Source organism: Aquarana catesbeiana, linkage group LG01 (genome assembly GCF_042186555.1).
Source record: "Aquarana catesbeiana isolate 2022-GZ linkage group LG01, ASM4218655v1, whole genome shotgun sequence".
NCBI classification, from domain to species: domain Eukaryota; kingdom Metazoa; phylum Chordata; class Amphibia; order Anura; family Ranidae; genus Aquarana; species Aquarana catesbeiana.
The window spans coordinates 979,895,179-979,911,390 of NC_133324.1; the positions used below are offsets into that span (position 1 = coordinate 979,895,179).

The following is a 16,212-nucleotide window of genomic DNA, read 5'->3' on the forward strand; positions in this document are numbered from 1 at the left end:
ATGTGTGCTTCATAAACACACATAGAGGTTGATTTACTAAAAGGCAAATACTGTACACTGTGCACTGAAAGTGCAGTTGCTCTAGATCTGTGGGGAAGCTCTGAAATGAGGGGAAGCTCTGCTGATTTCTGTCATCCAATCATGTGCAAGAAAAAATGCTGTGTTTTTTTTTTGCATATTCCCCTCAGATCTAGAGCCATTGCACTTGCAGTGCACAGACTATTTTCCTTTATAAATCAACCCCATAGAGTTTTGGGAGCAAAATCTGTTTATAATAATATGAGAATGAGAAAAAAACCCTCAGGCCTCATGCACACAGAAGTCTAGAGGCTGCAATGTTCTCCAGTATAAAATCTCCGCCAAGTGTTAATGATATTATAATGTAGACAAAAACTCACCCAAGCTCTACCGCATGATTGTAGAATGATGAGCTGAATAACGGTGCTCAGGCTTGTTGTGTTCCATAAACATCCAAATAGCAAGAAATGCCGGAAACTCAATTGCTTCTTCTTGAATCTTTATTGAGCACTAACAGCAGTGCAACATCTAAAATGCTAACATGGTTCGGCAGGAGGCCTTCCTCATAGCCATGAGGAAGGCTCTGGCCGAAACATGTTAGCATTTTAGATGTCGCACTGCTGTTATCCCGCGCACACACGGTCGGACTTTTCGTCTACAAAAGTCCGACAGCCTGTCCGACAGACTTTCGACAGACTTTTGGCGGACTTTTGGCGGACTTGCGGCAGACTTTCTAATGAACGGACTTGTCTACATAGGATCAAACAAAAGTCCGACGGATTTGTACGTGATGACGTACACCGGACTAAAATAAGGAAGTTGATAGCCAGTAGCCAATAGCTGCCCTAGCGTGGGTTTTTGTCCGTCGGACTAGCATACAGACAAGCGGATTTCTGGGTCCGGCGTAGTTACGACATAAAGATTTGAAGCATGTTTCAAATCTAAAGTCCGTCAGATTTGCGGCTGGAAAAGTCAGCTGAAAGTCCGGGGAAGCCCACACACGATCGGATTGTCAGCCGTATTTTGTCCGTCGGCGTCCGTCAGACTTTTGTAGACGAAAAGTCCGACCGTGTGTACGCGGCATTAGTGTTCAATAAAGATTTAAGAAGAAGCAATTGAGTTTCTGGAATTTCTTGCTATATTAATGATGTTATGGCTAGTTATATCTCTCTGGCCAGTCACTAGGAGGTTTATTGAGAGTGGTGGAGGCTGGGATAGGGTGTAAAAACTCAGGAGTGACATTAGTTAGTCAATCTTCCCCTTGGCCTTGGGGAAAGAATGTAGATGGCTGGATGATCTTCTTAGCCCTGCTGTCTAAAGAAGGGGACCAAGTGCCTGTATAGAGACTTATGTTGGAGGGCTAGTATACTGAGAAAGGGTCCTGAAGAACCATGGAGGAACTTGAGCCTAATTGGCAAACCTGAAAATTAGGCTCAAGTCCTGGGTGTATCTTGGACCTTAACTGAAGTGTGGTGGCATCTTCCCAAGGAGTCAGTAGCTGGACCAAGTAGTCTCTTGCAGTCAGATGCTGGTTTCACAGAATGCTGGTGAGCTGCTTGGTAGATTGGGTTCTCTGTTCCTTTTGACGAGACTGATCAACCTTGGCCCCTCTTATACATCTGGTTACACGAATGGTAATTGCAAACAGTTATGGGAGGACAAATATCAATATCCTGCAAACAACTATGTTTCAGTACCAGGAAATAAGCACCAGACTGATTACCGGTAAAATAGAGTAGATGTATTGTCACAGTTTAAGGTAAATGGCAACACATACATGGATGAGCAGGTAGAAGAATACATTTACTCACAGTATGCAAATCAATGGAATTTCCAAGCTATAGCAGCTTAGGATAGAAGAGTGTACCAATTGAGCAAAGTCAACATAGCAATTAACCATGATAGAAATAATAATTAATCCCACAGACACTCCACTGCAGCCATTGGTCTATACGCACTTCTGAGAGCACTCTACATGAATAGCTATGATGGTATATGAAGCTCCCCTTAGAGGTACCTCTCAACCAGGGGAAGGTTATGGTGAAGCAGTTGGTCAGTAGTCAGCTCTAAACCTTCAGCTGGCCAGTGTTGGGCCCACTCCTAAACGTGGTGCACGTACAGTAACTATGTGGCAAGCAGCATGCTCCAGTTTCTCTTCCCACTCTGATAATGAGATGTTTGACCCCTTAAACTTAGACACTAGGGCCAAGGCCATTCTTATGATGCCATAGTGATCCCTACTCTTTCTTCCCCACCAGCTACCAAGAGGGGCATGTCCTGCTGACTGCCACCAAGTGAGAGCAGGGTGCAGCGTGGTGTGTTGACCAGCAGTGATCTATGACCAATTTACTTGTGAGTGTACTCACTCACTCAGTACCTCCACTATTCTAAGAATGTCTTGTATTGTTTTCAATGACTGCAAAGCGTTCCCTCATGGGAAAAAGCTGAGAGGAACGGCAGATAATGTCACAATTTTCACTTTTGTCCATTCAGAAAATGTCATATGTTTATTCAAAAAATTAAACAGTTTCTTAGAACGGTGGAGGTGTCAAGCAAGCATCCCCCTTTGTTCAATATACAGATGGCAAGTCAAGTGAGCAGCACTCAGAAAAGATCAGCACTGACTGTATGTAGCACAAGCTAGTACACTGAATGTCTGCATCTTCAATAATCCTTTGGCTGCGAGCTATGAAGGGTTAACTGTAACCAACTTTGACTAAACAAGTTAATAAATGGATCATTCCTGGAGTTAAATCCAGCAGAGGCTGGGTGAATGTGAACAGTGTATTAAGAAAAGTCTCAACAAAGCACAATTAGGCCCGGCAGGTAGGCACAGCCAACTGAAACCACTTACGAAACCACTTACAAAACTCTAACAGCGGAGCGTTAGCTTGGAGTGATGCTGACAGCTTCTGCAATGAGGAGCGGGAGTGTGGCCTGGCTGGTCCACACCCAAATCGGAGGCTTCCTAAATCTGAGGAAAGATGTAGTCCCTGCACTCTCCCTGACAGATGGTGATACGGTCCCTACACTAACCACTTGCAAACTGCACAACAAACATGGGAGCCTGTGCCTTAAATAGTCACTGCCCTGACCCAAAATGGCCATTGAGGTCATAAGGGGCACCAGCATCCATTTGGACAGATGTCCCCCTGGTGAATAAAGTTCCTCACAACTTCTTTCCCCTTCTGCACTGCTGCTTCGGTCGAGCCCCAACTACTGTAGGGAGTACAGACTGAACCTACCTACAGACTGGATGTCAAGGTAAAATGCTAGCCCACCCATCCTCTGAGGTACCTCATATGCTTTGGGGGTCAGGAGGGTGCTACACCTCTCTTGAGGTCCCCATGAGGTCTGCAGCACCTTCTGCCGTCTCGTATTACTTCGTTGACCACGTATTCTGACATTCTTATGGTCATTTGTGTATGGGGTCTTGCGAATGGCTGTGTATTGGCGCCACCGGCACAAGTTCCTGTCCCACTTCTTTCTACTAGAACAACAAGCAGCATACAGCACATTAACAGTAAGCCATCTTCCCTTACTCAGTCTCTCTCCTCCCCATGGTCATTAGTCAGAGGTCTCTGGTTTGCCTTAGGCTATCTGTGTCCAACTCACAACTCCTTATAGGTAGCAGTGGCAGCTGGTGCTCAGTATTTTGGGGGGGTGGCAAAGAAACCTGCCCCCCCACGGGACATGGATGGTGGCGATCAGTGCCCCCCCCCCCCCCCCCCGTGGGAGACGGATGGCAGTGATCATTGGCCATACCTTAGAAGGCCATTGCTGCTACTCGCTCCAGCTTGCAGAGGGAAGAGCCAGAGCCATTGCTTCTCCTCTCGACCGAACAGGAAGTGGGTTCTGAGACCCGATTAGGTCAAAGTTGCAGGACCCGCTTCCTGATTGGCCGTGAGGAGAAGCAGGAAGACGTTAGCCATTAATTAATTTACTAATATCATACAACTGGGTACGCCCTGAGCCCACCCTTTTTTTTAAGCCAATTACAGCCTAATCATGTGCTTAAAAAAAAAAAAAAAATATTAAAATCCATGCGTCCGCCACCCTGCATGGAGATAAGTGGCCGGGCGCATGGCTTTGGGAGGCAGCGCCCCTGGGCCCCATATGGACGGGCCGCCACTGAAAGGTAGTCTCCTGAGACAGGGTCACTGCAGTTCATCTCTTGCTTGGGTACACTTCACTCGCCTCAGCGAACACTAGGCCTGGCCTTAAACCCACTCTAGCCTCCTCTACCAACAATAAGGGATAGGAAGATAACAGTCAGCTTTCCTGGGTGCAGGTCTACCTCTCCCTGTCCTCCAGCTCTGTCCAGGACCTCCACATTGCTGACTATATCTGTACACTTGTGGGGCCTCTGGCCACCATGCTCTGACTGCACTAAGGCTCCTCCCAAACGGGCATATATATGGGCACTGACTCACCAATTATATTACTAAAGGAGGGCTCTAGATAAAAGGGACCTAGAGCCCAATGACATTCTTTATAAACAGACAATATTCTGTAACAGAGCCTCCTAGTGGCAGACTAGCTAACTGCACCTGCTTACATGTGGACCTTCGGTAGGTCATTAGATTAGTAGGGTCCTCATGTATCTGAAATAAGAATTCATTTTTTCTACTCTACCACACCCAGACAGATTGAAAGATGCAACCACAAGAGAGTTGCGAGAAAGAAATAGAAATACAAATGTGATTGGTTGTTGTGGGTCAATACAGTCATATTTTAAGCCACACGCATTACTAAACACAGTACACACATGCATCACTAGTAGCCCCACTAATATATCTCATTTGGCTTCCAGGCGATGGTTGAGGCAGACAGAAGAAGTTTCTGGATCGGTTTGAGAAGAGTTAATAATACATGGAAGTGGTCGGATGAAAGCCTCCAGTGAGTAGTAACTGTATGTATAACTGTATGTACTGTCAGTGGAGTACTGGAGGGAAAGACGTATTGTAGAGCTTACAGGGAAGAAGTCACAGTTTGCTGGTTGTGTCATTTCTACATAATTACAGGAAATATGGAGATATGTAGATTGAAATAAAATAAGGAATAAAAAGAGTCAGTCCACATCCTTCTTTAACTCTTCTTGTAGAAATTTGATTGAAAGAAGCCCAGAGAATATTTTGTTCCATCTTATATGGCTGGCCAGATCCAGATTTCTTGCCCACCTAAAAAGATTTGGTTTAGCACCATCAGCTATCCTGATGGTGCCAACTCAGGAGGGAACTGGTGGCCTTACCCCAATAATAATTTTACTTTGCTGAGACCCTTCTATCCCACGAGGGCTCAGAAAGACATCTTCTCCTCTCTCCAGCCTAAACTCACCTTTTCCTCTACCCAGTGCCGGGACAAGGTCATCTAGAGCCCAGGGCAAACATGCCAAATTGCACCCCACCCCCATGAAGTATGAATATTACGTGTTTGCGAAAGCCCCAACCCCCCCAAAAAAATTGAGCGTTAATGCTCACCCCCTAAACATAAATTCCCCTGGTCCTAGTACAAATTCACCCCCCTGCTGAAACCCCCTCTCCCAGAATAAACCCCCCCTTCCCCCAACCCCACTCCCAGCTCAAATCCTCTCTCTCACCTTATGCCCCCAGGACAAATCCCCCCTCAAAAAAAAATCCCCCTGCTAGCACACATCCTCTACCCCTAAAATTTCCTTTCCAAGCACCAATCCCCCCCTCACCCCAAACCTGCCCTTCCAGCACAAACTCCCCTCCCCCAATACCCCATCCTAGCACAAATCCCCCCCAAACACAAATTTCCCCTCCAAGCACAAATACCCCCCAACCATACTTATTAGAATAACCCCCCCCCAAAAAAAAAAAAAAATATATATATATCCCCTCTACCATATTACTTTTATAGCACAAACCCCCCAACCACCCCCCCCCCCCCAATTCTAACACAGTGTCAGGTCACCTGTATCCAGGTGACAGATGCACCCCGTTGGGGTCAGGAGTGCATCGCTATGATAGTGGACCCTAAGGCTGACTGCTGCAGATGAAACTCGGGGTGGATCAGGAAGGCAGGTCCCCTGGAGCACCAACATGGATCCCACAGTGAGTTAGAGCATAGATTCCCCAGGGCGCGGAGTCTAAGAGCCAGTTGGTGTTCACCAGAGCCTCTAGTGGTGAGGATGGACTGGGCTGCAACTGGCTCCAGGTCGTGGCCTCCAGGGTCTCCCAGCTCACGATCACGGTAGGCTACAGGAGGATGGAGAGGAAACAGCAGCCCAGGACAGAAAGGAAAAGTAGGGAGGTAGCCAAATGTTGGGGCGATTAGCAGACAAGGATAACAGGGAACACGCCAAAAGTCAGGGTCACAGACAAACAGGGATAGTCGAGAACGCGCCAAAGGTCAGGGTCACAAGCAGACAGGAATAGTCGGGAACACGCCAAGATCGGTAACAGAGACAGAGACAAACTAGAGCACACGGCAAACAGGAAGCCAAACACACAATATTGCACGGCAAGGCAGGCTTGGAGAATACGGTGTTAAATAGTGGTTCCTGTTGAGGCTAGGGTGGAGCCACACAGAGGGAAGATTACTTAAGCATGCAGGTGTGAGAGTACAAGCCTCAAGGCTGATACACAGACCAGGTAAGAGACAGACAGGTCATGAATGTATTACTGCAAGGTCATGACACACAGATCTTTTTCCCCCATCCCAACACAAGTCCCCCCAAATCATCATTCCTAGCATACCTCCCCATATTTGCCCTCTAAAATTCTTATCCCCTGCCGCTCCCCTAATTCCCCTTTTCAGCACAAATCCCCTTCCCCTAATCTTCTTGTGGTGCCCCCACCACCTCACATGATACCAAAGTGCCCAGGGCAGTCGCCCCTCCTGTCCGCCTCTTGTCCTGGCCCTTGCCTCTACCCTACTCTGACTCCACCCACAAGGGGATGCTAACTTTCACAAACAGGCTCTCCATATGGGTCTGATCCCTCATCTACATTGGGTTTCCAGGAGTCTCTCCCTAGCCCCCTAGGCAAAGATGGGTACCATCTTTGGATCTTTAAATATTTGAGTCTCTTAGGGGGCTTTTCATGCTGATTTTGGTACCAGACATTCCCAGATGTAGGCAGGCCAATTGGTTGGTACCAGAGATGGAGTAAAGGTACACCGAGACCCAGGAAGTTGGCACAATTATTATTTAGCAAAGCTAAAGTAACAATTAGTATGTGGAAGACAGGAGCTCATTTGAAGTTCCAAACACTAAACTAAACACTAAAACAACAAATCCTCAATATTACAGGCCACCCAGGTTTAACAGCTCTTAACAATTCTGGTGGTGCTTAAACACAGTCTTTGTACTTGAGAGGGCACTTTTTCACTTTTTGGAAGACTACATTACCAGAAAAGCATATAAAGAAGGGAGTGGCTGGTAGGCAGTGGTGCAGGTGTCTTTAGTAACCAGGTAGGCAGGTCCTCGTTCCAACTCTGTAGGGTTCTCAGATGGCAGAGCCAGGCGTAGTTTCCCTGCACTGTCCCTCCTCAACCAGAACCTGACCCTAGAGCTAAGTGTACTGCCCCTAGCCAGTGGAGATCCTGTTTCTACACTCTACACTGTACACTTCACAAATGTGCAACAACCACAGTGGGACAGTGCTATAGTTTAGCATTGCCCTCACTAAAGATGGCCGTGGAGGTCAACCAGAGCAGCAGCTTTCAATCAGACTGTTGCTAACCTGATGACACCTACGGAGGCTTCAGAGGAACAAAGCTCCTCTCAACCTCCATTTCCCTATACACAGCGGCCAGCTAAACAACGCCACCTACAGCAGGTAAGATGAACTGCACCTGCCTACACGGTGATTAGATTGGAGTCTGGTCCAACAGAAGAAGGCTCAACCATCTATACCTCTGAGAACTCCGCCAGCCCTTCACTAATGATAAATGTTCTTTCTCCAGTCACAGTGCAGGGAGCTTATGACATCTTTCTATTTTCACAGGGAAACGTTCAAATCCAAGGCATATGATTGGTGTGCAAAGGCCTCGCCAGAGTTGGAAAGTCAGCCCTGCGCCACCCCCCTGCCCTGGATCTGTCAGAAGAAGCCCAGGAAATACTGATCGAGGGATGGAGAAGATCAGTGCTGATTGAAGTCTTCAGAGAGAAGATTAAAAGATAACTTATTCAATATGGCACAGCAAAGTGTACGAACTCAGCCAATCAGGCTGGCTTACTCTAGTCAGGTCAATAAGAAAAGAAATGTGATTTGTTGTACTGTACGAGGGGTTCCTTAAAAACTTTCTGCAACCGTTTTTAAACTCTTTTTATGAAGAATTACAAAAAAGTAAATGCATCACTTTTCTCCATAGTCACTCAACTTCCTTTGCAATTCCTTTTTCCCAAGGAAAAGAGTAAAAGGTGCAATGACTGACCAGACATATAGAGCAACAATCAAAAAAAAAAATATATATATAAATAAATATATATAAATAAACATAAAGATTATATGATGATATCTTATACCATAAATATCTATATACACGCACAGATTGTGATATATATGGCTAGTGCATATATAACCACACACATATACACAAAGAAAGAGTCCCAGCAATATAATTAATAAAAATGAATGATGAATGGTGAAGATGAAAAAAAATGATGATAAGCACCAGCGGCAGCTCTCTTGGGAGTAGAAGCAATTACTCTGGAAGATAAATGGAAAAGGAGACAAGGTGCACCAATCTAAGTGCAGTATCGTGAGCAACTTTAATGGGAATATATAAAAGGTGGGCAAATGGCTACTCACAATTTCTCAATAAAAAAAAGGCAGGTGGAAGTCCGCGGCTGTTCACAGTGGAGCGTCCCAGCTATGTTAAGGAGGGCTGTCCAGATGATGATGAAAAAAGTTGGGGCGGTCTGTGATCTTTCACTGGTGCCGGTGAGAGCGTAGCTGTTGGGGGTTGCAGAGGGACCTGGGTGTCAGCAAGGCTGCGTGCCGTCCATATCAAAAACCCCGGAAACCAGGACCGGAAACAGACCAACGTGGAAAACACAACTCACTGGAGACTAAGCAGCAGAAATGACATGTGGATGTGTCAGATGACGCGTTTCAATGCATCCGCATTTTCTTCAGATCTAGTTGGCTGGTAAACACTGTCAATCATATATAGGCTGACACTACGCAATGGCGTCAGCTGAACCAAGGACAATAATTCAACATAGAGATGGGCACAGATAGTGCTTATAATGTTAAAATACCTGTAGTTAAAAAATGTTAAAAACTCATACCTTAGAACGAAAAAGAAGAAAAAAAAAAAAGAAAGAAAGACTGCATATAAAAAGAGAAAAAAAGCGCATGTGAAGAAAACATGTAAAAGATAGATGAAAACTTGCTAATGGATGGATGAATGTAATAGGATCATTTAAAAGTCGGATAGTCGAAATGACCAGTCAGACAATCAAACTAATGGGCTCTGGATGAATAGTATTAATTTAGGCTATATCAGAGCAGTGTAAGAAATAAAAATAACAATAATATAATGTAATTATTTAAAATGATTGAAATGACCATACTGGGTGCATGCATATGAATAAGAGCACCTGCATAGCACATTGGAAAATATTTTTAACAATAACGGTAGAAAATATGGTAAATAAGGAGAATGCTAAATATAAATATAATAGAATGGTAACTGGATATTATAAATTTAAGTTATATCAAAGTAGTGTAAACAATAAAAAATAAAGATAAATATAATATAATTAAGTTAAATTAATTTAAATTACCATACTGGGTGCATGCATATGCATATGAATAGGAGCACATGCATAGCACATTGGAATAATATTTTTAAAAATAACGGTAGCAAATATGGTAAATTAGGGGAATGCTTAATATAAATATAATAGAATGGTGACTGGATAATCATAGGCACACATATATTCCCTCACATGCGCATGTTAGCACATATCTAAGCGTATATACACACATAGATATGTGTGTGTATATATATATATATATATATATATATATATATATATATATACACAGTGGGGAAAAAAAGTATTTAGTCAGCCACCAATTGTGCAAGTTCTCCCACTTAAAAAGATGAGAGAGGCCTGTAATTATCATTATAGGTATACCTCAACTATGAGAGACAAAATGTGGAAACAAATCCAGACAATCACATTGTCTGATTTTTGAAATAATTTATTTGCACATTACGTTGGAAAATAAGTATTTGATCAATATCAAAAGTTCATCTCAATACTTTGTTATATCTCCTTTGTTGGCAATGACAGAGGTCAAACGTTTTCTGTAAGTCTTCACAAGGTTGTCACACACTGTTGCTGGTATGTTGGCCCATTCCTCCATGCAGATCTCCTCTAGAGCAGTGATGTTTTGGGGCTGTCACTGGGCAACACGGACCTTCAACTCCCTCCAAAGGTTTTCTATGGGGTTGAGATCTGGAGACTGGCTAGGCCACTCCAGGACCTTGAAATGCTTCTTACGAAGCCACTCCTTCGTTGCCCGGGTGGTGTGTTTGGGATCATTGTCATGCTGAAAGACCCAGCCACGTTTCATCTTCAATGCCCTTGCTGATGGGAGGAGGTTTGCACTCAAAATCTCACAATACATGGCCCCATTCATTCTTTCATGTACACGGATCAGTCGTCCTGTTCCCTTTGCAGAGAAACAGCCCCAAAGCATGATGTTGCCACCCCCATGCTTCACAGTAGGTATGGTGTTCTTTGGTTGCAACTCAGCATTCTCTTTCCTCCAAACATGACGAGTTGTGTTTCTACCAAACAGTTCTAATTTGGTTTCATCTGACCATATGACATTCTCCCAATCCTCTTCTGGATCATCCAAATGCTCTCTAGCAAACCTCAGACGGGCCCGGACATGTACTGGCTTAAGCAGGGGAACACGTCTGGCACTGCAGGATCTGAGTCCCTGGTGGCGTAGTGTGTTACTGATGGTAGCCTTTGTTACATTGGTCCCAGCTCTCTGCAGGTCATTCTCTAGGTCCCCCCGTGTGGTTCTGGGATTTTTGCTCACCGTTCTCGTGATCATTTTGACCCCACAGGGTGAGATCTTGCGTGGAGCCCCAGATCGAGGGAGATCATCAGTGGTCTTGTACGTCTTCCATTTTCTAATTATTGCTCCCACAGTTGATTTCTTCACACCAAGCTGCTTGCCTATTGCAGATTCAGTCTTCCCAGCCTGGTGCAGGTTTACAATTTTGTTTCTGGTGTCCTTTGACAGCTCTTTGGTCTTCACCATAGTGGAATTTGGAGTGTGACTGTTTGAGGTTGTGGACAGGTGTCTTTTATACTGATAACAAATTAAAAACAGGTGCCATTAATACAGGTAATGAGTGAAGGACAGAGGAGCCTCTTAAAGAAGAAGATACAGATCTGTGAGAGCCAGAAATCTTGCTAGTTTGTAGGTGACCAAATACTTATTTTCCACCAAAATTGGCAAATAAATTCTTTCAAAAATCAGACAATGTGATTGTCTGGATTTGTTTCCACATTTTGTCTGTCATAGTTGAGGTATACCTATGATGACAATTACAGGCCTCTCTCATCTTTTTAAGTGGGAGAACTTGCACAATTGGTGGCTGACTAAATACTTTTTTGCCCCACTGTATATATATATATATATATATGAAATATCTAATAATCTATAGAAAATGTATATGAATGTACACATATCTACACCTAGATAAGAAAACTAGAAAGATTACAACTAAAGACGTGTATGGTAGATGTCCATGCCCTGTGGACGCATGTTGGTGGGCAATCGGGATAGAATATTGCTTACCCACCTGATGAAGAAAGGGGTAAACAGGGTGCACTGAGACTGAAGAAAATCGTGAAAGATGAATGTGAAGGAGGGAAAGATAAATTATGTAGAAAAGGGGAGGAGCCCACAAATACCTGAAATGATACAAAAAGGATGTCCATCAAAAATTTATACAAAGAAACAAAATATCAATCATAATAGAGATTATGATAATGACTGTAATTTATGTACAAGCAGAATCAATCATGATAAGGTTACTAATGGTGACCGTATTTATATTACTGTATTAATCTCTATTTCTTCATTGAGGCCGTGTGGTGTCATACTGTTCAAAGTGTATATCCAGAATGTCTCCTGTCTGCATAAACGCTGGAAACTCTCAGCTGGAGTAAATTTGTCGGATATGGATTCAATAATCCACACATCAAGGTCAAAGATGTTTTTCTGGTGGTGAGTAGCAAAATGGCAGGCAGTACTGTAGGCAGGGTTGTTCGCCTGGACAGCCCGTCTATGCTCTCCAAACCTGACACGTAAGGTCCTGATAGTTCTACCGACATATAACAGCCCACATGGGCAAGATATGCAGTAAATCACGCATATAGTAGAACAATAAAAAAAGATTTTAAAGTGAAGTCTTTACCATTAGCCACAAAAGTTTTTTTGCCATGTGTAACATGGGCGCAGGTGAGGCATAATGCCTTTTTGCAGCGGTACATCCTCACTAATGGGATCAGAGTTAGTTGTCTGAGTGTGGTGGATTTGTTTGTGATCTTAATTTTACTAGGGGCAATTTTACTTTTGATATTGGGGGCCCTACGATATGCAAATATGGGTACAGAGGATAATGAGGATGATAGATGGGGATCCTGGGTCAGGATAGACCAGTGTTTTTTAAAAATATTTTAAATTTTTTTTATGGCTCGCATGATACTGCGTAATGTATCTAATTACTGGTTTGGGATTCTAAGTCTTTGAAATAGGTCGAGTATCTGTATGATAAAGGGAAGCAGCTTCATTGATGATATTGGTCGGATAACCTTTGTCAATAAACTTACTTTGGAGAGTGGTACATTGGGAACTGTAGTCATCTAGTCTAGTACAGTTATTCCTTAAGCGATGGAATTGGCTTTTAGGTATATTCTTCACCCACCTGGGGTGATGACAACTGGAGTAATGTAAAAGTGAGTTTCCGGCCGTGGGTTTGATATAGTTTTTTGTGACAACCATGTTATTGATGTGAGATAATTCCAAATCCAAAAAACAAATAGACTCCGGGTCCATAACTGAAGTAAATGATAGCCCAAAAGTATTGTTATTGCAGTATGTGATAAATTCATGGACTGAACTTGGTGGGCCATCCAAGATAATGATGATGTCATCAATGTAGCGACCATAGAAGACCAGGTGTGCCGACCAGGTGTGCCGGCACCAGGTGTGCCGAGAAGGGGTTATCAGCGCAGACACACCTGGTCTCCCACAGTCCCATGGTCAAATTTACGTAACTCGGTGCAAAGTTCGCACCCATGGCGTGCCCTGTTTTTGTAAATAAAACTGACCATCAAAAATGAAATAGTTATGTTCTAAACAGAACTTGGTGGCTGAAATTATAAAATCTATCTGTAATGTGTTCAAGGTGGGATTGGTTCTGAGGTAGTGGGCGACTGCCTCAAGACCTACTTCATGGGGTATGGATGTGTAAAGAGAACACACATCTAGGGATACCCATAAATAGGTTGACTCCCAACTGTAGCGTCGCAATAGGTCAATCAAGTGAGTACCATCTCAAATGAAGCATGGAAGGGATTGGGCCAGTGTTTGCAGAAAATGGTCTATATATAATGAATAGCTGGTGGTAATGCTATTCATAGATGCAATGGGACCGCCTGGTGGATTGGTACTGTTATTATGGATTTTAGGCAAATGGTATAGATAAGGAACTTGAAAAAAAAGGTCTTAGAAAAAAAGCAGCCTCAGCTTTGTTTAGTACACCTTGGGCTGATGCCTGTGATAATATTGCTTTGGACTCCTCTGTGAATTTGGCTAATGGATCAGATCTCATCTTCTCATAAGTACTTGTATCAGAGAGGAGGCGATAGGTCTCTTTATGATAGTCTAGTTTGTTCTGTAACACTATGCCTCCTCCCTTGTTGGCGGGCTTGATTATGATCTCGCTGTTGGTACTCAGAGATTTAAGGGCTTTGTGTTCTTGGGGACTTAGGTTATTTATGGAGTAATGGGGCTTAGAAGATTTAGAGAGGCAGAGGTCTGAAAGTTCCTCAAAAACTACTTGATAAAAAGTGGCTAGGTAGGGGCCTTTAGATTGGATGCGGTTAAAAATAGATTTGGGTCTAAAAGAAGTGTGTTTAGTAGATGGAGAAGCATGGGAGTATTGCGACCAGACCACCAAATCATCATCCTCATCTGAATTCATAAATCACATCATAAATCACAAAGATCAAGTCTTGCTTGGTGGTCAGCTGGTGTCTCTAAAGAACAGTGCAGATCATTGGGGATGGTAGGAACTTGGCTAGTTCCCTTCTTGTCTTTCATGTTATAGTGTCTTTTTAGGGTGAGGTTACGAATAATTTTATTTAAATCTTTGAACATGGTAAATGAGTTAGGAAAGGTGGTAGGAGCAAAATTAAGGCCTCTAGCTAGCAATGAGGTTTCATGGTCTTTAAGTTGATGTGAAGACAAATTATATATTTTCACAGTTTCCACACTTTGTCTGGACGAGGTATCTATGGATTTGTGGTTTCCCCCTCACTTTTTTAGTATTAATTTTAAAGGTTTTTAACCATTCCATAGGTAAATGTGGATGAAGGGATAGTAACTCTGCAACCTGACCTTCTATTTTCTTGCGTAAAAACTATAACTATAAATAAAACCTCTATTCACCACTAGATGTGAAATTGTCTACCCAAACTATATCCAGTGCTGCATCAAATCTTAAATCTGAAAAAAAAAAAACTGAACCAAAAACAGCAAACGGCACGACCTTACTGTGCACCGTGTTCCTGATCATTTTAATCCTGAATGGATTCCACCTCTCCGTGCTTTGTGAATTCACACTGTGCTGAATGCTCCACCAGATGTGTTCTCACCTTCCAATGATGACCTCACATGGTACTCTTCGGTCATATCCTACTTTGTCTCCTCAGATAGGACTGTGATCTGAAATCCTCATTGTGCTGAATGGCGGTTCTCCTCACTTATCCTCTCTCTTTTCTGCTTATTGCCACGCAAACAAAGTTCTTAAGATAGTGCTTTATCCTTTATATCATTTATTAACCACTTGCCTACCGGACACTTTTACCCCCCTCCTGCCCAGGTCAATTTTCAGCTTTCAGCGCTGTCACACTTTGAATGACAATTGGGCGGTCATGTAACACTGTACACATATGACATTTTTATCATTTTATCACACAAATAGAGCTTTCTTTTGGTGGTATTTAATCACCACCAGCTTTTTTTTTTTTAAATAAACAAAAAAACACTGAACATTTTGATAAAAAAAATTTTTTTTTCATAGTCTGTTATATAATTTTGCAAACAGGTAATTTTTCTCCTTCACTGATGAGGCACTGATATGCAGGACTGATGAGGTGACACTGGTGGGCATTGATAAGCGGCACTGATTGACACTGATAGCCGGCACTGATGGGCACTGGTATGCAGAACTGATGGGCACTGGTAGGTGGCACTGATAGGCACTGATCTGCACTGGTAGGCGTCACTGATGGGCACTGATAGGCAGGACTGATGGGCACTGGTATGTGGTACTGATGGGCACTGATAGGCGACACTGATGGGCACTGGTAGGTGGCACTGATAGGCACTGATCTGCACTGGTAGGCGTCACTGATAGACACTGATAGGCAGGACTGATGGGCACTGGTATGTGGCACTGATGGGCACTGGTAGGCGACACTGATAAGCACTGGTAGGTGGCACGGATGGGCACTGATAGGTGGCACTGATGGCCACTGGTAGGCTGCACTGAAAAACATTGGTAGGTGGCACTGATAGGTGGCACTGATGGGCACTGGTAGGCGACACTGATGGCCACTGGTAGGCGGCACTGATAAGCACTGGTAGGTGACACTGATGGGTACTGATAGGAGGCACTGATGGGCACTAATAGGTGGCACTTATAGGTGGCACTGATGGGCACTGGTAGGCAGCACTAATGGGCACTGATAGCTGACACTGATGAGGGGGCACTGGTGGGCACTGATTGGCAGCACTGATGACTGCACTGATAATCAGTACCCTGATTATCAGTGTAGTTGCTCCTTTAACAGAGGCTGGTTATCGGCTCTCCTCTTCCCTCCTTGTGAAGAAGGGATTCAATCATGTTACAAATCTTTGTAGTATTCCCTATATTGCTGAAGGAGCAGGATACATG

General features: G+C 43.7%; 1 protein-coding gene across 1 annotated transcript in view; it reads left to right on the forward strand.

The window, feature by feature from the left end:
- Positions 1–8,350, forward strand: part of LOC141127012 (uncharacterized) — a 49,412-nt gene extending 41,062 nt beyond the window's left edge. Inside the window, exons 8-9 of the mRNA XM_073613138.1 lie at positions 4,832–4,917; positions 7,992–8,350. Coding sequence (XP_073469239.1) covers positions 4,832–4,917; positions 7,992–8,109 — 204 coding nt within the window. The 3' untranslated portion in view covers positions 8,110–8,350. The remainder of the gene's footprint in view (positions 1–4,831; positions 4,918–7,991) is intronic.
- Positions 8,351–16,212: the final 7,862 nt, after the last annotated feature.